At 39.7% G+C, this 27,929-nt stretch overlaps 2 protein-coding genes across 4 annotated transcripts; both read left to right on the top strand.

Moving 5' to 3' along the window:
* The first annotated feature begins 49 nt into the window (after nucleotides 1–49).
* fkbp6 (FKBP prolyl isomerase 6) lies at nucleotides 50–5,305 on the top strand. Of its 2 annotated transcripts, none has more exons than XM_085431527.1 (9): nucleotides 50–300; nucleotides 2,122–2,239; nucleotides 2,499–2,588; nucleotides 2,677–2,879; nucleotides 3,022–3,153; nucleotides 3,265–3,462; nucleotides 3,677–3,786; nucleotides 4,544–4,644; nucleotides 5,039–5,305. In XM_085431527.1, the coding sequence occupies exons 1-8, from the start codon at nucleotides 226–228 to the stop codon at nucleotides 4,623–4,625; spliced, it is 1,008 nt and encodes a 335-aa protein (XP_085287653.1). In that variant the 5' UTR covers nucleotides 50–225; the 3' UTR covers nucleotides 4,626–4,644; nucleotides 5,039–5,305. The 2 variants fall into 2 exon arrangements, with proteins under 2 accessions (XP_085287653.1, XP_085287655.1); XM_085431529.1 differs by having other exon boundaries at nucleotides 51–300; nucleotides 3,022–3,141.
* A 2,334-nt stretch (nucleotides 5,306–7,639) lies between these two features.
* arhgap18 (Rho GTPase activating protein 18) lies at nucleotides 7,640–27,512 on the top strand. Of its 2 annotated transcripts, none has more exons than XM_085431525.1 (18): nucleotides 7,640–7,985; nucleotides 16,534–16,798; nucleotides 17,235–17,361; nucleotides 17,982–18,064; nucleotides 18,299–18,448; nucleotides 20,873–20,936; nucleotides 21,361–21,479; nucleotides 22,073–22,144; nucleotides 22,277–22,370; nucleotides 22,597–22,688; nucleotides 23,479–23,556; nucleotides 24,075–24,234; nucleotides 24,328–24,410; nucleotides 24,509–24,715; nucleotides 24,849–24,980; nucleotides 25,748–25,872; nucleotides 25,962–26,017; nucleotides 26,196–27,512. In XM_085431525.1, exons 1-18 carry the CDS (start codon nucleotides 7,852–7,854, stop codon nucleotides 26,285–26,287), a joined length of 2,133 nt encoding a protein of 710 aa, XP_085287651.1. In that variant the 5' UTR covers nucleotides 7,640–7,851; the 3' UTR covers nucleotides 26,288–27,512. The 2 variants fall into 2 exon arrangements, with proteins under 2 accessions (XP_085287651.1, XP_085287652.1); XM_085431526.1 differs by having other exon boundaries at nucleotides 7,641–7,985; nucleotides 25,751–25,872.
* Nucleotides 27,513–27,929: the final 417 nt, after the last annotated feature.

Raw genomic sequence — 27,929 nt, 5'->3', positions numbered from 1 at the left:
TACCAGCCCCGTGTATAGTTGGCATTGGCTCACCTAAATGTGCAGACAAATTGCACAGACGCGTTTCCTGGACCCATCTTCTGCGCACAGTTTGGGACGCTCGTCAAGGTCACGTGGTGTAATTAACCCAAGCCTGAGCGCCAGAACAAACTAGGGAACTGGCTTTACAGAGTTATCTGTGTAACAGCGCTGTTTACAACAGTTTTAACTCATACTACCGAGTAAATGTCAAGGAACGGGTTAATATCGAGTTTGCGGAGGCTAATAAACGACGAGGAGCCGCTCGAAACGAGGTCTCCGGTAAGTAAACGTGTCAGCAAGCCTGAAAGTTGCTAGCTCAGCTAACTGACCAAATGCTAGCAAAGTTTGAATTTTTGCTAAAAAATATAACCACTATAATGTAATATTACAGCTAGTCTAGAAAAAAACATATATTCTTTATGTAGGCTATTATTTTTAAATAGTGCCCAGGTTTGAAATGACACAACTAGCTTGGTAAAATTAGGTACAGTTCACCGTTAGCCTCAAGTGTCAGCTGGTTATGTACTTCACTGCCAGTTCAACACAATGATTTTACATGCAAGAGAATTCTGATTAGTGTCAACAGTATTTACTCTAAATACCTCACATACATAGCTGTGCAAAGGTTTTTATTAAATTTTCTTCATATTTTGCTAGTAAAAGTTTCAGCAATTTATTGAAACGTGCAAAAACAGTTTGCACGATTGTAACGAGTGAGTATTTGGTAAGACCACGTTTTTTCAACAACACAACCAAGCTTTCTATTCATTTCTTTAAGTAGTCTTCAGAAATTGTTCTCCAGGCTTCTTGGAGGATGGTCAAAGCTCTTCTTTGGATGTTGGCTGCTGTTTGTTCTATTCTCTATCAAGATACGCCCACACTGTTTCAGTAAAGTTGAGCTGTGAGCTCTGGGGAGGCCAGTCCATGGCTGTGGGTGTTTTGGGGTGTTTGGGATTATTGCCATGCTGAAAAATGAAGGTTTTTCTAACTACTATTGTATGAGGTATCACAATCAGATCGTCATCTATAAAACATCCCAGAGCCTCACTGTTCTACCTCCTTCCTTCCTGACATTTCTTTGTACATACCTACCAATTTGAACCGACAATGTCAGACTGGGATTAATCTCTAAGACCATAAGACCATGTCACTGATTTTCATTTCAGGTGTGTAACGGCTTAAAATACACTGCTCCTCACTGTCTTCGTTTACAGGCACAATATTGTGCTAGAAAAAGCTAGATGGGACGGAGCCTTGTCTCCTACTACAGCTACGCTTTGTTTTTTCGCTGTCGCTGTGTGCTAAAAAGCAGTAAGATTTATTTTTTTTGTAAGAATTTTATTTATTATTATTTTTTAACTACCAGCCTATTTTATTGTGTCATTATTTGCTGCCTATTATGCCATTTAATATTGGTATTTATTTTACTGTGTGTGTGTGTGTGTGTGTGTGTGTGTGTGTGTACACAGCCCTTTGTAACCCTTACCTGGTCTACCACTATTTTCCTCTATTTGTTCACTTTTCTTTTTTTGAGGACACAGGGATATTTTTGTTGTATTATTTTTTAATTTTTTTTTTTTCAACTAAAGAAAACAACTATGCCGTGCCGTGTTCTTGTGATTAGCTGCTCGTAACAAAGATAAAGATACAATTTTAAAATCAGTTCTTTGTTAAGTTGTTTGTTATGTGTATACCCAACACTTTCATGCCTTGAGTTAGGGGCTTTTTTTATGCTTGAATGATTAATTGGTCAGTTTTAAGTGGCTAAACAAACAAACAAATAATAACTTTGAAAATAGTTAGGTACAAGGACTGGACTAAAATGTGTAAAATAGCAGAGCAGCAAAGAAAACCTTTGAAGACCTCCATAAAGTCTGGGGAACCACTTAAAAAATGATGAGAAATTCTTGCTCCTTGTAAACAAAATATAACGAAATGAAGGGTACACTCACAGTATGAACATTTTTGGTCCTTGAAGTACACATAAATTTCAGTAGCAAATCTATACCAACTTTGTGTCACACATAAGAATGCAGCGGTTGGTGTTTGAGTATAAAATGTGTGTTTGCCAAGTGTCATTTAATCTTCTTTCCATCGTAGAGTCCTTTTGAGCAGCTACGTCCGCGGATGAACGATATCATAGGAGATGGAGGAATCCTGAAGGAGGTGGTCCAGCCAGGAGAGGGCCCGCCTGTCCCCGAAAACGCTTCAGTACTCAGTATGTATGAGTACACATTTCTTGTTAAAGCCTCTTACAGTTGTAAGTTATCATATACGTGAGGTCAGGATTTTTAGTTTGTCTAGCCACAATTCACAAAAATCTCTACTTCTTGTAGAGTGTTGTTCAGATTGTTATGAACCCTGCACCCAGTTGTCTCCTGAAGGTCACGTTTGCCATTTTATGGGCAATAACCTGTGAATTGTGTGAGCTGGTTGAGCTGCTACATCACTGATGGTCTGGTTTTACTTCCACACAGTCCATTACTCAGGATTCCTGGAATATTCTGATCAGCCTTTTGAAACCACCACTCACCTCAAATACCCTCAGATGATGAAGTTGGGGAGAGGTGAGAAATGCTCTACAATGGCTGAACCGTGAGTTTTTTTGTTTTCCCGCCTGAAATATACCAGTTTTAAAAGTCATTCTTCAAACAGATGTGACACTGGCCGGGCTGGAGCTGGGTCTGTTGACCATGAAGAAAGGAGAGTTCTCTCGGTTCCTCCTCCAGCCTCAGTATGCTTACGGGGAAATGGGATGCCCTCCATTTATCCCCACAGCAGCTGTGGTTCTGTATGAGGTTCAGATCCTCGACTACCTTGACTCAGGACAAGTGGATGACTTTATTATAATGAGTCTGGTAGGGAGGCTGCATGTGCTCTGTTTAGTACTACCAACCTCAGACAGATCTGCATCTTTACTACACATACTTAAAAGCCTCTACTTTTTTGCTTTTATAGCACAGATCAGAAACGGTCTTTGATTTCTGTTCTCCTCCTCAGGAGCAGCAGAACACCGTTCCTATGTCCACACTTCTTGAAGTTGTCAACACACTGCGGAGCTTTGGCAACCGTTTCTTCAACCAGAACCGATATTACAATGCCAAAGATCGCTATAAACAGGTACATTTTGAAGTATGTTAATTGTTTTTATTTTTAATTACGTTTTACTGCGATGGCTAATATCATGCCAAGTTGTTCTTAGTGAAAGTGTTTTTTGATTATATTTCTCTGCTTTGCCTGCAGGCTATGACGCTGCTGGGAAACAGGGAAACACAGAGTGATTTAGAGAAGGAGAGGATCAAGACGGCTCTGCTTCCTCTCTACCTGAATATTTCTCTCGCTGAGCTCCGCCTGGAAAGACCGCACAAAGCCCTGAAATATGGAAACAAAGCCTTGGAGATAGACTCTGCCAACACAAAGGCTCTCTTCCGCTGCGGACAGGTAGGACGGGGCTTTTGTTTGTCTTCCAGACTGTCAGATAAATAATCCTCACTATCTCTGGGGGGTTTAAAAAAACAAACAAAAAAGGGGGTTGATGACACAGGAAAAACAGGAAACAAAATCATTTTTATTCACGCTTTCGTGTTTCAAGTCTCCCAAAACATATTAACTTAGTTAAAGATGCAGTTTGATACACTAATCGCATTTCTTTTAGGCTTACCTGGAGCTGCATGAGTATGCGAGTGCTCATTGTTGCCTCACATCTGCTCAAGCACAGAAGCCCTTTGACAGTGACATCAACAACCTTCTGAGGAAAGTGACAATGTAAGATGATTTTAATGACTTTAGAATAAATGCTGCTTCAGCTGTTTCTCCTGGCCTGTGTGCAGCAGTATGCACAGCAGTTCGCTGAAACTGTAACAGCTACCTGACCTAGAGCCCTCTGTCTGTCCACACAACCGTGACTATTACATTAATTTTATATTAATGCCTCCACTCACCCACCACTTTTTAGGTGCACTGTGTAACTGCTTCAACAGCTCGTTAAGGTCTATCAAACGTCTAATCAGTCAATCACATGGCAGAAACTGGATTATACATAGTCAAGACTACCTGCTAAACTTTAAACTGTGCATCAGAATGGGGAAGAAAGGTGATTTAGGTGACTGTGAACGTGCCATGATTGTTGGTGCCAGACAGGCTGATCTGAGTATTTTGGGAACTGCTGAGTTACTGGAATTTTCCCACACGGCCATCTCTGGGGTTTAAAAGGAAATGATCCAAAAAAGGGAAAATGAACAGTAAGCAGTGGTTTTCTGCCTCATTGGCCAGACTGCTACAAGCTGCTAAAAAGACGACAGTAACTCGAATAACCAGTTGTTACTCAGCCAATGTGTGCAGAAGAGCATATCTGAATCCACAACTTCCCGCAGGATATCATACCATGTCACAAAGCACACACAAGGCAAAAAGAGGTACAGCCCAGTACAAGCAAGGTGTTCCTCATAGTGGATCATAACTGTCTTTTGTAACATTTGTGAAACCACTCGGAAGATATTCACGTGTCATTTTCTTGTCCCAGGTGCTATAAAGACAGCCTGGACAAAGAGAAAGACTTGTACTCAAAGATGTTTAGAGAGCTGAAGGGCTCAGTGAAAATGTGAGGACCAGCAGGAGGAGGAGGTGAGAAATCCTGTTCATTCATTCTGTCTGGTTTTCATATATTTTAATCTCATCTCCATGGGAGGGTTAACATTTTAAAATGACTTCCGTGTGATGTGCCAGTAACTGTCCTTTTCCCTTAAACCTGCTACACCCGTCGTCACAAATAAATTATAATAAATACACTCTGTATAATAACTTTTAATGAAGCCATGAAAAAAAAAAAAATACTAGACTGTGTTTCAAAGTAAAATCTTGTTGGTTAGTTTCCTTCTACTGATCTGGATCTCATCATTTAACCAAACATTAACTGTATGATCTGATACAAACTACAGCTCTCATGAGTTTTTGCCATTTGCACGGACAAATCGTCTTTGACTTCGTCTTTGACTCAGGTATTGGTTTGTTGTTGCAGGTTTCAAGATTCACCATGTTTTCCTTTTATAATTTGTTTTCTACTTATGAAGGGAGTTGGGTTGTAATCATTGTTTCAATTCTTTCAAAATTATCTCAAATTAAGTGTTGTTTTGATATTTTGTTAAATAATGTTTCTCATTAGTACCCTTTCTCTCCTTTGGACTCCTGCTGTACATATTCCTTGCATGTTTGCTGGAGTATTAAGCATTTGCTTGGGATCTTGAGATGATGATGATAATAAAAAATACAATGTTCACTTCTAGAAGAGTTTGTCTTTGTTGACTAACTGGAAACTAAGGTTTTCTCATCTTGAATTTCATCTTCAGTTTATTAGCTCACAACCTAATCTGTTGTAGGCAGATGTTATGGATGTAATTCTAATATTAAAACGGCTGTTTGGCTTGTTTGGTTTTTTTTCCATCCTGGCAGTCCAGACAGGATTCATTTCCTCTTACTGAAGCAGATGGGGTAGGGGGCTTACAGGAGTGGGGAGATGAGCTACATTAAGAGTTTGCGCTTAATTGTGAGCTTCACTTGACCTAATTACCTGAGAAAGGATCTCCATTGACAGCAGGGGGTGCCCTTTCTGATACTACTGCTGGAGTGTAGCAGGTACCAGGGTCATAACTGAGCAATGTTTGTAACAAACCAAACTGCCACAAGCAGCCAAACTTGTGCAAACTTAAGATGTGATGATATTGGACTATTTGAGCTATTAGGAGTGTAAAAAATTACAAAATTACCAATTTTAGCTCATTTTTCAAAACTTATTTGAAAGATTTACTGTTATAGATGCCCTTTGTACCGCCTTTGGCCGCCAGTACTCTAGGCCCAAATGAAAGTGATCTCAAAGTGGAGGTAGCGTGAGGGATACTGGGAAGAAACAAAGCAGGAAGTAAGTGAATGATGAATAAAACTGAAGTCATGGAGAGACTGAGTTGAGTGGTGGCATGACCTCAGAGGTGGGGAGGTGCACAAAAATCTAATTTACTTCTCTGGCTAATCCAATTTTCACTGTGTGGGTGGGTCAGTTTTACTATCAACTCCCACCACATGGTGAGTACAGTAGGTTGTGCTTTGTGAAACAAAGCTTTACTGAATTCAATCAGGCAACAAAACAATGGCCTCCAGATTCACATACTACCTCCAGCTCAGGTAAGGAATTAGTAAGGTTTTTGTGTTTGTACACCGGTGTGTGCATATGGGTATGTAACCCTTTTTATTTTTAAACATAGGTCACATGCTATGTGATGTGTGTTACCTGTAAGTGCTCAAAATTTAGGATCAAATGTGTAGTTTACCTGCTGTGCATGTGCTGTGATCAGCTCTGACTGACTCTGGGCCTTTGAAATATGATACAGTTATAAGCATGTAGTATACACTGCATATATAACAGCATACACAGAAAAAAAGTAGTCAGTTTACCTTTTATATTGTAGTTGTGCATATTGAACAGTAATGTGACAAGTAGCTTTTTTAGTTATTCACATATTAAAAGCTATCGTTTAGAATTTGTGGTTACTAGAAATGTTATGTTATCCAAAAATGATCCAAGCAATTTTCCTGGGGGTGCCAGTATAAACTTGCAGGATATTAATATAATGCAGGCTCAGGTCAGTGTGTGAACACCCTCAAGTATTTGCAAAGCTGCATATTAGAAACACTACTTCATTTCAAAGCCAAAGCAGCTGCCCACGAACATGAACCCTAGGCTGTATTTTAAAACAACAGCTGCAAAACTGTAAGATGACAATAAAGAACCCTTAAGCTGTATGGCTGAAACTAGCAGGAAGTTTTATTTTGCTCATTATCAATCCAGAGTGGAAAAACACTGAGCATTGACTTCCACCTAATCTACCGTAAGTTGTAAATAGTAGAGCAAATAACATACATTTAAGTCCCACTAGCTGTACGGGTTGCAGATCATTCAGTTCAATTCAGTTTTATTCATATACAGCCAAACCACAACAGCAGTCGCCTCAAGGGGCTTTATATTGTAAAGTGAAGTAATACAGCTACAATAATCTAAACAAAAAAACACCAGCAATCAGATGACCCCCTATGTGTAAGTGCTTGGAAACAGTGGGAAGGAAAAACTCCCTTTTAACAGGAAGAAACCTTCAGCAGAACCATGCTCAGATAGGGTCAGCTATCTGGCGCCAGGGGTTGAGGGTGAGGAAAGGAAGTCGGGACAAAAGACACAATGTGGAGCCAGATTAGACTGAGCCATGTTGACATTACATGAAATGCATGTAAAGTTACCATCTTTATAAAATGTAGGAAACATGGTTTTAATTGTCCTGCTTTACAACTTTTTAAAAATGGTGCCACAAGCTGTTAATACACATACGTGTGTGTGTGTGTGTGTGTGTGTGTGTGTGTGTCTATATATAAATGATAATTCAAATCTAAGGAGAAAAGTGTGTTTACTGGGAAGATATATGGAGGAGTCTCGAAAACCCCCTTGAGCTTATTTGTACAGGAAGCTTTCAGTACTCTGTTAGAGCAGCTGGGTGCGCTGTCACATCGGAAACTTTGCCCTGCGGGGTTTGGACCAATCCCGGAGCTGGTCTGTGAGTGTAATCCAGCCCCTGTCCTGCGCTGCCTCTCAGAAAACACACCGACAAGTTGTAGAGAAAGACGATAACACGGAGCCGAGAGGACGAGGAGGAGAGTAAAATGTGAGAATGAGTCGGCAACAAATCCGCACACAGATGGAAGGAATACACGGATAAAGTGATTATCTATCGATTAGCGATCGGATGTCATAGCCGTGTGTAAAATAGAAGAAAGACGAAAAGCGGGAGAAACATGAGCCGGCAGCAGATGGAGTCACAGGGAGTGGTTTTAACGGGTTACCACAGCAACGCGGAACTGTTGCAGCAAACTGGACCGTGTGAGTCCAGCTGTCCGCCAGTACCGGACGCCGAGCACACCGTACACAGGTGGGAGTGTGTGCAGCTGTAATGCCGTCCTTACAGACCATTAAAAGAAGTGTGTGTGAAAGAGGGCAAAGGTCACGTTGATAATGCTATTTTTTCCTCATTTTCTTTTTTGAACTTCAGCTGTGGAAGGAGTGTTAACTGCGTTAACTTGAACTCAGCAGTGGCCCGGTGTACTGCGCTTGCAGGCAGTCCACATTTCTTATTGTTCCCTCTGGCCTAACTCCGCCCTTGGCCTTTGGTTATGCTTTTTCCTAATCAGCAGATAACAAGTTTCACCTTGGTTTTGTTCCGCTGGCCAAGATTTCACACCTAATCCACAGTTCTTCCTTAGCACTGTAGCTTTACGAAAAGTCTTCCCCTACGAAGTGCTAGTTTTATAAGCAGTGAACAGACTCAAATGCAGAAGTATTAAATTAGCTCGTAGTTCATATATCCCATTCCCCTGGTCAGTGTGGTTGGTGACACACTTTTGGGCTGTGGTAAATCCTGTTCACTAGTTTCCATCAGCTTAAACAGAAAAAAATCATGTTATATTACACAGATTGTTCTATTATGAAAATAACAGCTGTAAGGATGTCTTAAAACAAATAATCTATATGGGATAGTCAGTTTTCTGTGATTCAAAACAGAAAATCCCTGACACTTAAAATATAGAGCTGGGTGTAGAGTTATTCTATACTTGGCCTGTGTTGCTGCACTTTAAAGCTTTTGGTTTTTAGTTTAAAACCAGGATAATTCGGAAGTGTCTGAAGACATAATTTAACTGTAACAAAGTATACAGAAACTACTTTTAACTGCTTTCTTATTCACATGGGAGCAACCATACATGTTTGACTTGGCAGATTTTTCTTTTTTTATATATGCCGGATGCCCTTCCTGAGGCAACCCCAAAAGTAACCTCTCTCTTGTTAGGCAAAAAAACACTATGGAGCCATGCAACAGTGGAAATATAAGGCCAGAATGATAATTGTCTGTGATGTCATGTGGTTAGTAAAATGTATGATTGATAAATTACATGTTGGGCTGCCACAAACCTCCAGGGCAGTAGTCAATGTTTCCTACACAGATTTTTCAAATCTAGTACTCGATGTGATCAGTCTCCACCTGAAAAACAACATCTGATTGGGTGTTTTGATGTTCTCTTCATGTAGCAGAATGTAGTCATGCCTTGTCTGGATTTCATAGCTTAACTTTCTGGCTTATTGTTTTATTTAATGGTTTGACGACCTTCATGTCCGCTTGTACAATGAGGAAGAGACTCAGTAATTCAAGAGGTGCTGTCGCTGGGGCAGCGATGAATGAGAACTAAGGTGTTACGGAAACAACTGTATAGCTACTCTTTTATTTATAACGGATCTTGCTGATTCATACAGGCTGAGCTGGATATGAAGTCTGCTCATTTACATCAGCAAACACCTGCCGTCACCAACTGTGGGCTGGTAAAAGTAAACAGCCCCAGCTGGGATTCAAACACGCACACCTGTGCGTAGGTGTGTATCTCTGTGCGTGTTCCAGATGGCTTGTCCAGGTAGCTAGAAGAAAAAAGAAAAGCAGCATCACATTACAGGCTGCCTTTGTCTCACCTCCCAAGCAGAGTATGTGTATCCTGTCTAGGTTGACGTGCGGAGGCTTAGTTTTGTAGTCATTGTTTCCCCTCATCAGGAAATGCCAGAGAGACATAATGTGTCAAGTCTCGCATTTGATGTCTTTATTTGTTACATTCAGGCCCTCTAAGCAAGGAAACTTTACACTATTATATCACATTTTCCATTGCCATATATAAACTATGGACTGTATATAAAAGAGGGTTGTAACCAAAGTGATGTCATTATTCTTTTTGGACTACTCTTGAAGCAGTGGCCTTAGCATAGGGGCTAATGCATCATTCTTTTTTTCTTTTCTTTGTTTTCCTTTTTATAAACCATACATGAATGAGAGTCTGGATGTTAATTTAGCAGCTAATGCTAGCTAGCATTAGCTAGGTACATCTATAGATGTAAATATGGGGGTCTGTGGGGACTGACTCGCTCTTGGAGCCTGGCAGCATTTTGAGAAACTGGAATTTTTGGCACTTCACCTTTTGTCTTCGTTTGACTTGGCATAAAACACTACTTCTCAAAGTTTAGCGTGACAAAACAGACAGTTTAGCTCTACAACAGAGCACTACAACAGGAAGTGAAATAAATGAAAGGTTACAAGGCATCGGGCCAAAATGAATTACAACAACGCAGAGGGTGCAAACACACAGCTGTGTTCTGTATAACACATATCGGTCAGATCAAATCTGGCGCCTGTAAGGATAAACAAATTACAAACAGAAGAGCTGAGGATTAAGGAGATGCAGCTAAAACTGAATACTACAGAAAAACACATGGCAAAGGAGTTAGTAATCAGGAATACTATAACAGACATGGATAGGTCATATATTGTCGATTCATTAGAACTACAAGAAGATGATTTGTTCAACCAGTGGGTCATTGCTGACACCAGCAACTGTGTAAGACGGGGAAACAGAGCTAGGCTCTGTCTTCAGAAAGAGCAGCTGGCATCTGTTGGTCTAAATGGAAATACCACACCCACGTGCACACACGGACAGACACACAAACACTTGTCATCCTCTTCCCTTTTCCTCAGCTGCCCATTGTTCACTTTGTGTTTTGAAGCCTTAAAAATAAGTTTGATTGTCTTCCCCTTCCAAAGTCAGTTTTGAAACAAGCACTCCTTTAAAATCTTATGTCGTACATTATGGACAATATTTTTTTTAGGTTGTTTATAAAGGGATATCTTCACATTCAAAGCAAAAGCCACATATAGGTGTTTTTTATCCTATTAAACAAATAAAATTGAAATATGATTAATTATTTTACAAGCAAGCCAGACGTTTTAATTTGGGATAAATCTGCCTGAAGCTTCTCTTTACAGCATGTACAGACACGAGCGTGTTGTCTTTTTGATCTCACTATCAGCAAGAAAGTGAATAAACATTTCCCAATATGTCAAAAGTCAATCCCAATAGATGCAGGAATGCAGCTGTGTGAAAACAAGCCTTGTATCTGACACCAAACATGGGTAAAAATAAAGTGCAAAAGAAAAATGGCTGCTCAAGTCAAAGTACAAGTACATGCTACAGTATTGTTCAGTCAGTGATTTTTGTCCACTTTTAAGTGGTTGCCTGGCAACATGATTGCACATATATCATAATATTAAAGTTTTGTAGATATAAGTTAGATTTTATCATCAAATTAATATAATACAATGCTTTTTAAGGTGTTAGAGGCACTTGCATAGTAAAAATAAAAGGGTCATTTTAGCCTATTGGTATGTTGTTGCTATGCAATGTGGTGATGTCATAATATATGCGATAGATAAGAACCTTCAAGGACCTAAGATTGTACCTGTGTGCCAAGTTTGGTCACTGAACTCGAGATCGTATAGGAAGGAGTTGGTGGGCAAACATGTAGAGATTTGGTGTTTTATAGTAAGAGTAGAAGATTGTTTTACAAATGCTTTAAAATATTTGCTTCATCTTAATGCTGCAGGCTGAGGCTGTAACTTACTCCATATTTAATATGATCGTGTGTCTTTAACATAATAATAGCTGTTACTTCTTGAATAGATCAGATAGAATTTTAATAAATTGTTAGAAATTGCGAATATAACATCTGCTTTGATTCATTTAAAGCTACATTTACTCCACCAAATCATGTTTTGTGCCACTGGAGTGATTCATAAAGTCACGCTGGTCATGTGGGAAATTGGCTTCCTCAGATCTTGACTCATGTTCACCTCATGTGTGCTGAACTGGCTCTTTGTGTGTGCCACTGTTTTCTTTCTTTCCTGTTTGCAGCTCACAGCATGGGATTGATTTTTATAGGCTGTTTTCAGTCCACGCGCGCACACACGGCCTTGCGCAATCTGTCTTTGTCGGCAGCTCTAAGCAGCTGATAAAAGGTGTGGAAAAAGGTACAGAGAACAATTATACACACCATTGCAGCACTCTATATACTTCAAAGATAATATGTATATGTACTGTACGTGTGCCAAAATGAGAATGTGTTTGTTTTGCTCGCAAGGGCAGCTGAGGGCACGCTGCTGAGTCTCTCGGAGTGTGTGTGTGTGTGTGTGTGTGTGTGTGTGTGTGTGTGTGTGTGTGTGTGTGTGTGTGTGCATAAGCAAGCAAAGTGATGTTGTATGCAAAGCCTTAAACAAATTTCTTTGCATTAATTTGGTGTGTGCTTTGCGACCTTGACTTTAACACTGTAGGAAGACACAAACAGGAGGCAGACCTGAACTTTGGGTTTAACCTGATTGTTACATAGTGATCAACAACCTTAGGTTAATTTTTAACAAGGTCGTAAATACATTTCCATGAATGACATGATTGTATTGTAATGAAAAATGTGGCAGGAGTGTCTTACCCAGTTAGATCGCTGACGATCTGAAGTTCATTTTTGTCAGATTCTGAGTTTGAGTGTCAGATACAATTATTAAAATGCAGGAAAATGCCTAAATGATAACCAGCTTGGCATGATACTCACAGTGTCACTTTAACCTTGCCAATGTTCAGCAAACATGACGTTTGCCACATTTCCACAGGAACTGAGAAATCTACCACAGCAACGCTAACTTCTCAATTATCAAAAGTGTTTCGAACAAACACAAAAGTGCTTAAAACAAAACTGGCAGCTCCAGAGGAACCAGTTTATTCTGAAACCCTATGAAACTGGGAAGTCACAGAGTTTAATAAATGCAAAGTTCAGCTGGGTTTGATGGAAAATTGACCGGGGATCATAAAATCCCTATAAACAGGTTAGGAGAGTCTGTAGGTAATAAGACCTTTGGTACAGATAACTCTCTGGTTTCTGTTTGTCATCCACTTTTAGTCACAATGCTATCGAACAATCACGTTTCAGACACTGACCCCTGGACAGAAATGAAAATGTTGGCCTGGATATCCACTGACTACACTGGAAGTCAGTTTCCCACAGGTCTCCAGAATTTTAAATCTTACTGCATATAACTCATTCAGTACTTGTTTCTACTTTTTAGTCTTTACAAAAACAGTCAGCAATCCAACTAGTCGATATTATTTTCAATACTAAAATTAGCTAATTGCTAGACACTTTGATGCATAATCATACATGTTTTCCATTGTAAATCTAATGTACTGTAAAGAAAAAACAAATGCTGCTTTACGCCTTTTATGAATTTGAACACCGATAAAGTAATGTGCACGTTTTGGTGTGTGTGTTTGTTTGGTCATCTCTGATTTATGAGTTAGTCAAACTGTTCATCCTGAAGCTCTGAATCAACACATGTAAACGATTAACTCATGTGGTGAGCTCATAGCTCTGCCTGCTTTCAGGGTAAACGCATCTTCTGAGGTACATCAGAAAACGCTGATGTCTTTCCTCACAAATGAAAGCATCAAACTTCCTGAACTTTTAAAGGCAACATGGACATGAACTGGGAGATGATTATTATTATTTATTTATTTTTTAAATTAAAACCACAGATGAAGTATAAAGAGAAGTCGGTGGTATCGCACAGAACTTCCAGCTAAATCCTTGTGTTTTTATGGCTTTGTTGTACTCGGTGTTGCAGGAAGTCTGCTGTGGTATGTGGCCGTAGCTCAGCACGAACCCTCAGGGTAATACTGGGGTGATAATTCCAAATTAATTAATAAAGAGCATCAGCTTAGTGCCGCTCTGTCTGAAATCCCATTTAGTCCTTGGGACTAACTGATTTTCACTTCCTCCATTTCCTTGGAGATTTGTAGAAAATGGCAGTTTTTTAGTTAAAAGTTATCAGTGCTTATCTTTTGCTTTTGAACACCTGTGTATATGAGTGTGTGAATATGTGCAGAGTTCATGTACGTGTGTTGGTACATTTGCACGTGTTTGCATTTTTTTTGGACGTTCTGCTTATCTTCATTACCTGAAAGTAAATCATATATTTGCACAAAGGGCAACTTTACTTTACACGATTTTCTTCTCCCTCCTTTTCTTTGTTGGCTTTAGCATATGTCAAAGTGAAGTTGTTGTGATTTTATATCATTCTAACATAAAATAAACTTAAATATTAGTTATATAGGAATTTTTTGTTTTGGTATTTTTGCTGTGTTATACTGTATTGAAATTGACCTAATGTCCCATTTATTAGTGACTTAATGCTTTATAAACATATTGTATATACCGACTAAACATGTCATCTCTTACAAACACCTAATAAGTCATTGTTTTGTTATTTGAGAGCTTTATAATGATTCTCAAGCATACATTTGAAATATTAGGTCTATATTGGTGCATGACAGCACCCTTTAATAGAAACGGGAATAACTGTGTTCGGACTCAGGAGCCATACTTGTAGTTTTTTAATTGAGGGGCCTGTTCCAATCAGTTTTATTGTCGTGGTGTCCGATGTTTTAAACAGCCCTGCTAACGGGTGTGCAGCTCTATATTTTTGGGTAAATGAGATGACACTGATAATTTGCAAAAAGATGGATGAATGACAAGATTGTTGAAAGCAGCCTTTCAGCTTGATTGATGTGTGACACTGAAACCACAGACCCTTAAGGAGCTTCACTTGCACTACAAGTGTAGTGGCTTGCTCAATATAACTCTTGTTGCTTAAAGGAAAGAGAGACAAATGTTGTCATGCTTAATCAATCTTATAATTGAAGAAAGCTTTGCTGCTGTTGTTGGCACAGTTTAGAACCCATGCTGATGCTCTGGGACATTTCAATAAGCTGATGTAATAGCGTTTTAACCCTTTTTGCCCTTATTCTTCTCCCGGATGTTGTAATTACACAATATATAGTGACAGAGGTGCTACTAATTATAGTACAGCAGGTGTGAAAACTTTGTGTCTTTATTAGTGGGCACAAGCAGAATAAATACATAAGAAATGTTGCATTCAACATTTAAAATCAGCAAGAAAAAACATAAAAATGAATAGTTTCTATATTGTTAATGTTCAGTTTTAGTGTGTGCTTTCAAATCCAGCAGAAAAATGCACATGTTACAAGAGACCTTGTCAGTGTGATGGGAGCTGAAATTCCAAGGGGGGAAAAAGTGAGTGGCACTCGCTGGGTTTTACTTTTTTACGTCTTTTACTGGAGGAACACCTGTGCCTGTGATATCTGTGTGTACCAGGGGGGAAAAAAAGAATAAACAGTAACTCATCTTTATAACTCATCTTTCTTGTTCCGATTAACTAATTGTATTAACTTAGTACACTGACCTGAACTAGACCTTTGTTATCGTCAATATAAACTCATATTTTTCATGACATTTATTGGTTGCAAGTCCATTTTAGTTGCTAATGTTGTGGTCAAATTTAAAGAAGTTCATAGTAAGCAGTCCTGGAACATCTTAAATCGGTTGCATTTACTGTAGTGAATTACAAAATTGTTAACTGGCCAGCTAGCCAGTATCACATTTATATTATTTTTCCCCATTTTGATGTCAGTCTACCTCTGATCTGTCTGCAGTGATCTATTGTGATGTCATCAGATTATTTGCAACATTTATAAAGCACCAGTCCTCCTCAAGGTGTTTTATATCATAAGGTAAAGACCCCACAAAATTAGAGGGAAAACTGTCACAATCAGACAACCCTTTTAAGACCGAGCACTTGGTGACAATGGGAAGGAAAAACTCCTTTGTTAAGAGGAAGAGACCTCAAGCAGAACCAGGATAAGAGAGAGGCTTTTAGGAGAAACAGAGGACTAAACATATATTATTGGAGCAGGAAGATTTAATGACACACAGTATTGATATTGAAATTCTGTATGTGGAAGGTGAAAAGATATGTTCAGATAAATTGTATACCTAAAGTAATGTACTTAATATGTCAGTAGGATATTTCTAGCAGGTATTATCTATTTACACCATCAACTAACCTAGGCTAAGCCACACTAATATGCCTTGTGATAAACTTTGTTTGCAGTGTTTGTATAGCAAAGGAAAGTCCAAGGTCTGCGAGATGTGCTATTTTTATTCCAAGAAAATGCTGGCATCATTAGATGACTGATTAGGAAACGACCTTGCTAATAGCTTAACTTAAGTTGGAGCCTTTGACCAGCGTGTCCAGAGTTACTGTATCGCCCTGTTTTCATGTCATTAAAGGTACAGGAAATATCAGTGCATACACACCTGTGTACTTACAGAGCATGTTTCCAACAAGTGCTGGAGGAAGGCATCTGTCACTACTAAGTCCAAAGTACACAGCTACAAGAGAAACCTAGTTGCCCCTTCTTACATCATGACCACTATGATAGCAAGATGATACGTTTTGCTGGCTTGCCATATTATTTCTTTAGTTTATTGGGATCCTCTTTTGCTACTCTGCATCACAGACACTGATATTTCAATGGTACACAAAAAATAAAAATCTTAATAAATCAGCATTTCAAAATAAGCAAAGCAATGCCTTACGCAGCTATATCCAGCTAAGTGTATGAACTCCAATGACTCAATTTTAACTTTTGTCCATTATGTACCTATTTCACGAACCTCTCCCTGCTCTTGTCTGTATGTGTCTCCAGCCGCAAAACAGGCCAGTACACCCTGCAACACAGCCAGAATGGACAACAAGGAGACAGATATGGCACTTCTGCTTCTTCTACCACTGGCAGCACAGAAACCAGCAGCACGGAGCCAATGTCACTGCCCAGTCAAAATTCTGCAATCCAGCATTCCTCCAGCCCCAAGCTTGGATCCAGCCCCAAGACTGGCTCCAGCCACAGCCCCAGGCACAGCCACAATTCCAGGTCGAGACCATCGCCTGCATGTCAGCGCTACAACTCTCAGGTAGCCAGCAGATTTTGTTCACTTTCAGTCTGTTGGGGCAAATACTTCATTTCATTCCTACAAAATTCCGCTGTATAGGATTTTTTTTTTTGTATTTTACAGCTCTCTGGTAAGATGTACAGTATTTTGAGCCTCTCTTAGTTGCACTGGGAGTGACACAGTACGCAAGCTCTTGGGTTTGCTTTAATTCTTATACACTTTATGAAAAGTGTGTGTGTGTGGTATGTGTGTTATGTGAGAGCAGACAGTTGGCGCAGCCAGTTGCTGCCACCATCTAGACTTGTTGAGACCAGTTGAGAGACCTGTCTACTTCATTATCTCTGTGGATCATATCTGGAAGATCGTTGAAATGAATTATTAATCGCTGAAACGGGGCAGAGAAGCTGAAACTGTGAGCTTAAAACCTCATTTTTCTGCACGTCTGCTCATTTTGAAGGACTCTTTGGACGAGCTGCAGATGGACGACTATTGGAAGGAGGTGGAGAATATTTCATTCTCGGGCGGCGGAGGAGAGAGGGGAGAGGGAGAAGTTCAAGAGGAGGAATTGCAGAAAATTCCTGAAGGTGAGATACACATTAAAGGATGAAGGCAAAATTTGGATCGTAGACTTATTTGGACATATGTGTTGGTCCAGACGCAAACAAATTCTAATCTAAAAGTCTGTTTCTATACTGGAAGAGGAATTCCTCACTGAAAGCTCAGCCTTTTCATTCATCTCTTTATGTAACACTTTGTATGTCTCCCTCAGACCCCGATGTTTATACTCATTTTCTGCTTGTTTGCCGTCATTCGCATCTCTGTTTAAACAGTTTGGAAACACATTAAGTGTCTCGTTTTGAAGTAGTTTCATGTGGGACTTAAGTACCAGCTGTTTATCACACACCGCTGCTGGGCCAGCTCAGACTTGTGGATACTGGCTCTGTGTTGGCTTGCACAGTAGGAATGCACTTCCTGTGCATTTCTTCAGTCAAATTTAGCCTTTAGTGTGTGAAGACTATTGTTTTCTAGCGTAAATGCGCTCTTCCTGTTAGAATATGTAAGCCATTTGTGTATGTGGTCGCTCCTTTCCCTTTCCTGCACCTGTAGATTTGTTTAAGTAACGCCGCATCATCTCAGCAACCAAGTAGGGAATTGCCCATCATCTTCCCTTCTCAGTATTGCTCATTCTGTTTGTCTCTTTCAGAGGGTGAGCAGGAGGAGGCGTGGCTTGCAGAAGCAGGTCTAGCGCGGCTTGTTGATCATTCAATCACAGTGGATCATGATCAGGTAACAATCATATATCTTTTATTGAATTAATAAGAAGTTAGTCCAGGTACAGTTAATCAGTTCCATATTTTCAGGTCAGATCTTAAATAAGCATTTATTCTTTGTCACGTTTGAAGCCTTCTTATACAAATAAGCATGTACATGAGAGAAAAAAAGATGGACTAATGTAAAACATTGTGTGAAAACAACAAATAGATTTAAGTTTGTGTTTGATCTTAATCTATGTATTGACAGGAAGAAGACAGTGCAGTTTTCCTTTCCACGCTCACCAGGACTCAGGCGGCAGCCGTAGAACGTCGCGTGGCATCAGTGCAGCAGACCTTAAGGCGACGTAACCGGCAACAACTTCCTGATGTTCGAGATATATTCCGACACCCTGATAAGGTTAGCAGATCAACACTGTGCTTGACACAAACTGCCAGCTCACCAGCCACATTGTAAGGTACACCTTTTTAACTGCTCATTAACACAGATATCTAATCAGCCAATCACGTGTCAGGGACTCAATGCATTTAGATATGTAAACATGCTCAAGACAACCTGCTGAAGTTCAAACTGAGCATCAGAATGGGGAAGAAAGGTGATTTCAGTGACTGTGAATGCTGCACGATTGTTGGAGCCTGGCGTGCTGGTCTGAGTATTTAAGAAACTGCTGATCTCCTGGGATTTTCCTGGAAAACATGATGACTGCTTATTGCATGGTAGCACGCCATGTCACAAAGCTCAAATCATCTCTAACTGATTCATTAAACAGAATGAGTTCATTATACCTAAATTGCCTCCACAGTCAACAGATCTCAATGCAACAGAGCACCTTTGGGGGATGTGATTGAACTGGAGATTCTAGATTCATTATAGATCAACAAATCTGCACCAACCGTGTGACGCTATCATTTCAGTGTGGACAAAATCTCTGAGGAATATTTCCAACACCTTGTTGCATCTGTGCCACAAAATACTTAAAGCATTTTTGAAGGCAAAAAAAAAAAAGGGGGGGGGGGGGGTCATACTTGGCTGGTAAATATAATTGACCCAGTATTTTGCAGTCGGTCAAACCCCATTGAGACTCTAGTGCTTTCTTGCTGTGAGTAGCCATTCTAATGCCTGATCACAAAGTTAGAGCAATGGTTGATTTAGCTTAGCCTGGCAAAAGACAGCAAAGTTCTTGCTAGCTTGTACAGAAGAGCAGTAAGTATAATATATATGATTCTTCCTTATTAAATAATTTTGTTTGCATTTATATTATTTATTGGTCAAAGACAGTAGAGAATAGAGAGGAAAGCAGGGGGGAGGGTCCAGGCCAGAAACAAGCCCAGCTCCTGGAGCCTTACTCAACCCAGTGAGCTGTAGTGGTAATATAAAGAGCATCTTAAGAGGAAACATCACAAGCTGGTGTGGTATGTGCACAGCCCAAGACCAGGAAGCTCTGAAGTGAGTAATTGAAACTCCTCAGATCATCACTGGCACCTGAGCATATGGATGAGACACAACTCCCAACCACACCTTGCTGCCATCTGGACAGTGATGATCCACCTTTTGGCTGTACACTTTTTTACATATGCATAATAAATATAGTTTGGATAACAAGGTGTGGTTTTACAGTGGGGTACTTTCTAGGCTACGACTGTATCTTAATTTAGATACTTCAGCTAGTACACTCTCCATGTGGTACACTAAGCACACTGAATTCTTACTAGTGTGATTTGTGAGTTTAACAGGGTAGCGCAGTCTTAAATCAAGCTTAAATCATTGCTGGTAACTTATCTTCAGTCCTGCTGGTGGAAAATCGTTTAGTGTTCCTAATCTTTCTGCTACACAGCCCAAATGACAACTATTGAGGATATTAAATGTTCGATGCAACATTCAACATTTGGATTGTTGTACCATACACCGGGGTCGGCGCCAAAGTAGATAAACTGGATGAACAACCAATTTTGACAGGGTGGAAGCCAACTCTTTTTACTGTTCTTTAAAACACAGCAACAACAAAAGACAAAAAGAGATTAATGCTGCCAACTTTACAACCTAAACAACAAATTAAATTATAAACAACTGATCAGAACTCAACATGCATAACACAAAGTACACTCATAGCGAATTTGTTATGAAGTTTCAAGTGACGTCATACTTTAGAGTTGTTGATTACCATTTTTGGTTGCAAAGCGACACATACAAGGGTCGCAGACTTTTGACTGACTTGCATAGACCTATGCCTCAGTCACGCTGCTATGCATGACTATGTAGATCCTCAAAGCATTGTCAGTGCCCTTTGGAAAAATCATAAGGGAACTGACAATGACATTTATGAGGTTTTGCCTTTTTAGTTAAAATTAACTCGATGTTCATGAAAATAAGCATTTTCAGTGTTCTGTTGTTTCACGTACCACAAAGGAAGTGGTCACAAATTTGTGTTTCACTTCAGTACAGGTCTCGCAGTATTTACTTGCTAGTTCCCTAAAAAAATCCAAAATTTTATGACATCACTGCAAATTCAGTATGGGTTAAAGAGTTGACTGGAGTTATCGTTGATAAATTACAAAAATAAAATGAAATACAGGGATCAAGATTTATAATCAGAAATAAATTTAACAAATAATACGTTTAAATTTAAATCTGTCTTTAGTCCAAACTGTTTGAACAGTTTGAGCCTCTCATATTTATTTCATGCACACTCACACACAGACTTTGTCCACTAATTAACAGAAAAGATAATGTGTAACAGGGCTTTCTATAAATTTGTGACTTGTTAAACTTGTTGACTGCTGTGTTGTTCACGTCTGTGTGTGTGTGTTGTGCTGTGTGTTGCAGGATGGGGAGCCTCAAAAATCCGAAGAAGGAAGTGAGAATGGACAGAAAGGTGCCCCTTCAACCGGTATGTGCAGCATACTCATGCAGATAAGTGCTTACAATATGAGTCAGTGTCATAAATCACTAACTGAGACCCCCCACCACCACCACCAAAAAGAAAAAAAAATCTGCCTAGCAACACACACACACATTTTTGGGAACTAACACAAGTCCCTGTGTGATATGAGAACATTCAAGAGGAAGTAACAGAGTATAGTCATGTGACTGTATAATAAGCATAAGTTCTCCACAACAGAGAAGATAAAGCTGCAGAGAATAGGTTTTTTATGAGTGCTGCAGTGACTAATACGCTGCGCTCTTAAACTCCAATAAAACACATCCAGTTGTCTCTTTGTATACACTTGCACTTAGCTATCATAAACATATCTGTACTACCCTACATGTGTGGTCATAAGTTTTATTTCTTCATTGTGTGTGTCTCTAAACAGAAACGGAGACAGAGCTGAATGTTGACGTGGCGTTTTCAGAGCAGGCGCTCAGTTACAGGGACAACCACCAAAGTTTTAAGGTCACCCGGAGCCTTAACTCTCCTGACGACAAACTACCGGTGAGCTGCATTCCTGAGGATTTACACGGACACAAAGGTCATGCGCATATTCACTTCCTTAATGGTGTTTTTTTAATTTTCTTATTGTCTGAACATGTCTGTGCTTGTGCAATAGACAGCGTTGGCGCTTTAGAGTCAAAAGAGGATGCATTGATCATTTACTTTGTCAGGCAAGCATGGCAAAGCTATTTGAAAGTTGTTGCAGGTCAGTAATTACCAGGAAGAGCAGAAGATGGATATGGCAGCACAGAAAAAACTATTTGCACACAGTTGTTGTTGTGTTGGATTGCAGACCCTTATAATCAGATTTTTTTTAGAGTTACAGTTATGTTGGAATTTGTTTGTTTGATCTATATACAGTGTTGATAAGCATTTCTGTCCTATATATGGTGTTGTCAATTAGCAGATATGGTGTTGGAGCTAAATCTTAGTGACATCTGGTGGCTGGAGCTGGTATAACAGAACAATTCCACTGATCATACAATGTCAGAAAAGGGTTTTTCTGTATCTATCATCATGCAGTTATTTGACTTTTACACTAACTGAATGTAAATACAATAAGAAGTCAATTTAGCTTTATTTTTCCTCCCTAGAACTTTAAGCTTCTCCCAGATAAAACGGGTCAGACGCGAATAGGAGACCTGTCTCCTCTGGATATGAAAAAGGTAAAATGATGTAACACAGTGATCTGTGTATCTATGCCTACAAGACAAGTGTTTGATGAGCTGTCTCCACATTCACTTACTGTTTAGTATCATCATTGTGTTTATCTGTGTCTGTGTGTAATGTTCTGTCAGGTGCATAGACTGGTGCTTGTGGAGATGACTGCTCTGTTTGACACTTCTGGGATAGACCTCAAGCCAGCCAAGGCCCTGAAAGTGAAGACTAAAGGTTAAACACACACACACACACACACACACACACACACACACACACAAGATGGCCCCCACAGCCTAAATAGAAATGTCTCATTACACAAATCACACAGTCAGATACAACAGATAAATACATTTACACACATACAAACAGAAAGCTAAGGTATGTGTGCCTGTATGGTATCTGTGCTTGTGTGCGGTGCAGTGCTTTTGTTTTACTCACTATTTGTTTGTGTTTGCAGAAAGTGGATTGTTTGGGGTTCCTCTTACCACTTTATTGGATCAGGACCAGAGACGGGTTCCTGGAACCAAAGTGCCATTGATACTGCAGAAGGTGAGTGCACTGACATTCACATATTGTAATCCAGTGGTTCCCAAACTTTTTTTGCTAGGCCCCCCTTTGTTTTACAAGAACAATGTTCGCCCCAAAGTGCAAAATGGGTTCAAAAACATAAACAACTGTGGGATGCTGTTTGTTCATGATTTGGACAGGGGGAATAAATCGTGGCAGGATCAGCCTGATATTATTTGTATCCCACTGTAACCTTACTGTATAAAGAGCAAAATTTCAGGAGTAGTTAGTCATTATAAGAAGTGTTTGTGAACTAAAAATCAAGAATGTGGGATTCTTTTTTTCTGTGATTTGGAGAGCCCAGTGCATGCTCCAGACGCAGTGAAAACCAGTTCTGCAGGGGAGACCTCCTTGGCACTTGTGCAGGTGAAGCCAAAGGGAAGATATGCTTCACCATATTTTCTAGTCTTTGGCTTGGAAGGAAGTTGGTTTGGAAACATATTTGGCGATGCTTCATCTCCTGCTTTGCGTTTGTGTGGAAGCCCCGTCAAAAACCTGTCCATTACGCTAGCAGTGTCAAAACGTTTTGTTCCCCCCCCCCCCCCCCCTCTTTTCATTACCCCCCCCCCCCCCCCCCCCCCGCAATGACGCTGCGCCCCCCCTAGGGGGCAGGTCCCACACTTTGGGAACCTCTGTTGTAATCGTAGTTTGTTCTTTTGCATGTGTGTGTATTTAAGCATATTTCCAAACCTCAAAATTTACACTCAACTCATTGGCTTTATGTTTGTTTTAATGGTGTTTTTAAATGACATTTTCTTTCTCTCATCATAAGATCATCAGTCATATCGAGGAGGAAGGATTACACACAGAGGGCCTTCTTCGGATCCCTGGAGTAGCCACTAGAGTCAAGGTTAGTTCAAGTATTTATCTCAGGTTCATAATAACGCCAAGCATAATAAAATCAAGCATCAACTTCCAGACCATATATATTCCCTACTCCGTCTCCAACCACACTGTCATTCATCTTAAGCAGTGTCCACACTGGGGGAAAAAAAAACCACTTCACCCATCATTCATCACTTTGAAGCTGACAGCTCAGAACCTGCAGACAGTCCAGGTTCTGGTTGCCTAAGAAACCCTGTAATATATTTACTATTAGGTCATATGTCAGTTATTGGTTTCCTGGTAGGCGCTTCAGTCGCTCACCTGGAAGTTGAGAAGTTTACCTTGGGCCACCATCGGTTATTTCGCCCATGGTCACTTGAATTGACCAAATGTTCTTCACTGTCACTTCCAGTGGGAACGCAGCTTAAAACTGAGCTTTTCCTTCCCGTGACATCACCTCTTTCTCTATTTGAAATGTGAAAGTAATAGTGTTGTTGATTGTACTTGAAGTTGATAAAGGCTCTCTGTCTGTCCCAACTCCAGTTCCTGTGCCAGGATCTTGAGTCCTCCTTCTATGATGGGACATTTTCGTGGCAACAGATGAAACAGCACGATGCTGCTAGCCTTTTGAAGCTGTTTATCAGGGAGCTACCCCATCCACTACTGACCGTGGAGTACCTCAATGCATTTATTGCTGTTAACAGTATGTTTCCTGTTTACGACAAGTGCTTCATACACACATAGTGAGGCAACAAAGTGTCACACTCATGCTGTGTATATTTGTGTGCGTTCACAGATCTCCCCACAAAGAAGCAGCAGCTACAGGCTTTAAACCTGCTCGTCCTTTTGCTACCTGAAGCCAATCGAGACACTTTGAAGGTAAATTTGGCTTTATGGTCATCACATTTCTGTTCCCTATATTATTCCTTTATGGCGCGTGATTATTTTTGTAGTGAAATAAAAAATTGTGTTTGCAGGCACTGGTGGAGTTTTTCCAGCGTGTCATTAAAAATCAGGCCAAGAATAAAATGACCCTGAACAATGTCTCTGTCGTCATGGCGCCCAACATCTTCATGTTTAAAGGCTTTCGGTCCAAGGTTACAGAACAACAGGAGTTCTCCATGGCAACCAGCACGGCCAACATTGTCCGTCTGCTGATCAGATATCAAAATCTCCTGTGGACTGTAAGAAAAAAAATCTTAGCATTAAAGCTGTGCATGTGTGGCATTTTTGTGTGGTTAAACTAGTTACTCACTAACCACCATTATTTTTTGGTTTTAATGGAGTATATCTCTGTGATGTGCCTGTCTTATCCAGATCCCCAAGTTCATTATGAATCAGGTCAGGCACCAAAATATGGAAAGTCAGAGGAAGCAAAAAGAGAGAGCCGTACGGAAGCTGCTGAAGAAGATAGCCATTGAAAGACCGTCTGAGAAAACTATCCCTGAGGTAAGAGTTTGAATTTCCTGGCTTCACTGAGATACGTTTTTTAATATCCTATTAGAAATCTATAAATTATAAACACACTGTATTATGTAATACAATGAAATCAGAGGACTAGAGTCATTAACCCGGTGGCCGTGTACATCTTGTTTATCAGAAGACCACCTGTAAACTACTGGTAAAGGTGTCAAAGCAGACAAAGGGTTTCTTTGCATAAGGACGATGTATGACAGATTTAGGAAAAAAGCACACAAGTCAGTCTGCCTATGATGGCTACAGATTTTACTGTATTTTCAGTCTGAGAAATGGTGACATCTAGTGTTACTGTATAAAAGTACAATGAAGATCATGATAACTGAATTTTTAAATCATTTATACAGGAGCCGTTGTGCAGCTCACACAATCCTCCTGATTAGATGTCGGCCTCTTTTCCTCACGGGTGTCTGACAAGAGCGATTGGTTAATCAGCAATTGAAGGGATTCTAGGCAGTTCTTTCTTTTGTGCAGTCTTGTGTTAAAACGAATCTGTTCCTCTTGACAGATTCTTAGTGGATGAATAACTTTAGTGATGTGAACCTAAACCTTGACTGTAGTTTATTAAACAGAGGAGCCACAATTTTTTTTAAGTCCACATTCTTGAGCTGTCATTAGTCCAGGTTTTAAGTAAGTACCTGGGTTATTTAGAAGAGTGATTTAGATTACCTTATTTTATTCAACTGTTTACATCTAATGCAACTGACAGTCTGTTTCTCTTCTCTGACTCTGTGTACAAGCAGGAGACCTCACAGGGGATTATCCGAGTCCACGCACCACAGTTCAGTAAAATTTCTATGGCACTTCAACTTACCGAAGACTTGCAGGCTTGTGATGTGTTAACACGCTTCCTGAGCCAGGACAGGTAACATGAATATTAACAACACAAACAGAGAAGCTCTCACATGCCCGCATGTCCTCTGACTACGTCTCTCATCTCTCTCATCCTTCCAGCTCGTTGGCAGTAAAAAGAGATGATTTGTGTCTCTATGAGATCGGCGGAAACATCAGTGAGTTCTGCTCCCATAAAACTACATGTGTAAACTAAAAACATACACTACAATATTAATTTCCTTGCTCATAAAACAGCTTCTATGGCACAAATATGCATTTTAAGTCGTGACAGTACATGCTGTCAATGTGTTTAATGTTTCTCTCTGTCTGCTCTTCTTCTTGTCGTCTTCAAAGAGGAAAGATGCCTAGATGGGGAAACGTATATGAAAGACCTCTACCAGGTGAATCCTACAGCAGAGTGGGTCATCAGAGCTATGCAGCGATGAGTTCATCAGGTCCTGCTTCATGCTGGACCTCTCTAAATTGCCACCACTGTGTCCTGAAAGAATATCCGCTGCCTTGTTGTCTGTGGTTCTGGATGCACTTGGAGTTTTCATATGTAGCATAGATATAGATACTTTTAACTGATCCTCAAATTTGCCACAAAATGCACATTTTCTAATGGAAGAACTCATCAAAGCAGATTTTATGTTATGTGGAAATACGTGTCCTTTTTAGTTTATTGCACAACTTAAATTCCCATACTTTTTTTCTCAATGGGGGAAAAAAGGAAAATTATTATTATTATTAACAGGAGATTATAGAGATTAATAGTTTGGTGCAGAAAAATAATATTGATTAAATCATAAATCAGTCATGAATAAATACTGGTCCATTTTTGTGGGCTAATTATGATTTTTTTTTTAATCTGTTTATATGTCTATTAAAAGTCCTAAAAATGATGTGTACAGCCACATTATTAAATAGCATTAAATCTGAGCATTTCACCAGGAAGGATGCTTTGGAGGTTTGGGTCTCTGAAGCTGAAAGGTAGGTGCTGTAAAGCAGTGGTTTATTTTTTAGCGTAGAAGAAAACTGATCAAAAACAGTGGATGTGTGAGTGTTTTACCCTACTCTACAATGTGAACAAGCACATGTGTACGTCATACACATGCAGTACTGTGTGTGTCAAGTTCACTTTAAGTATTGCTTTAAAGGGATAGACTGCTGACTGGATGATACATTTGCACGTGCTGGGCTCCAAACATATCTGTTCATTTGTTGTTTTATTCATTTTTGGCTCAGTACCATCCACAGTGTGGACATGAGTTGATATATTCTACTTTGGCAAAACATGCATTTAGACAGGAATAGAAAAAAATCCCCATTTTATGTTGGGTTTTTTTGGCATCTATTTGTGTTTCTCTCAGTTTTCAACAAAGGTCTTATCAGATTTAGTGCAGTTTCTCACAGTTTCAGCAGCCTGTGAAGGATTGTGTCTGCACTATAGAGCCACTTCTTTTATGTATAGCTAGGGAGTATTCAAAAAAAAATGATTTTGGGTTTATTTTGAATGATTTTGATTTATTTATTTTTTGAATATCTTGTTTTTTTTTCTGCCTTGTATTGTTGTTTACTGTGATTTTTTTCAGATAACTGTTTTTGTGTAACTGCCTCTGAAATGACCACTAAAACTGCCTGTAAATAAACATGCAGTTATTAATTACCACATCTGTTGGTATGAGTGCTCATGTATCCGAATGACTTAAAAGTTCTTGTACACTGGAAAAACTGTCGCAGTCCTGTATCTCTCCAATTTTCAAATGAGAAGTTAGTTTCCCACCACGTTGTACTGACCTACTTAGAGTAACAGTGAGGTTAGAAATAATGAGGTCCAACAGCTTGGATGTAAAGGGCTTGAGTCAGAGCTCTTGGCAGTTTTTACAGAAAGATTGAATTAGTGTACAGGTTTTCTGTGAGTCAGATTCAGGGCACCAGATGCAAACAGACCACACTTTGTAGCAGAATATAATATCCATAAGAATTTACACAGTGCTTTTGAATTTTAAATTAATATTCTAAAGCTGCTGACACCTTTATTATGTACCAGTACTACAGATTCCAGGCCTTGTATTCTTCACCTGAGCC

Source organism: Copadichromis virginalis, linkage group LG15 (assembly GCF_057382275.1).
Source record: "Copadichromis virginalis isolate Kocher_CV1m ecotype Utaka linkage group LG15, C_Virginalis_male_GT1.1, whole genome shotgun sequence".
Taxonomy (NCBI): Eukaryota; Metazoa; Chordata; class Actinopteri; order Cichliformes; family Cichlidae; genus Copadichromis; species Copadichromis virginalis.
The sequence above is the reverse complement of the archived record's forward strand: the minus strand, read 5'-3'. Positions and strand labels throughout refer to the sequence as shown.

Excerpts from the sequence above, each read along its gene's own strand:
- fkbp6 (XM_085431527.1), top strand. The coding sequence starts at position 226 with ATGTCAAGGAACGGGTTAATATCGAGTTTGCGGAGGCTAATAAACGAC. Across the intron at positions 301-2,121 it reads CGCTCGAAACGAGGTCTCCG|AGTCCTTTTGAGCAGCTACG; the intron begins GTAAGTAAACGT and ends TTTCCATCGTAG. Across the intron at positions 3,154-3,264 it reads ATAAACAGGTACATTTTGAA|GCTATGACGCTGCTGGGAAA; the intron begins GTATGTTAATTG and ends CTTTGCCTGCAG.
- arhgap18 (XM_085431525.1), top strand. The coding sequence starts at position 7,852 with ATGAGCCGGCAGCAGATGGAGTCACAGGGAGTGGTTTTAACGGGTTAC. Across the intron at positions 23,557-24,074 it reads GAGTAGCCACTAGAGTCAAG|TTCCTGTGCCAGGATCTTGA; the intron begins GTTAGTTCAAGT and ends TCCCAACTCCAG. Across the intron at positions 24,716-24,848 it reads ATCAAAATCTCCTGTGGACT|ATCCCCAAGTTCATTATGAA; the intron begins GTAAGAAAAAAA and ends TGTCTTATCCAG.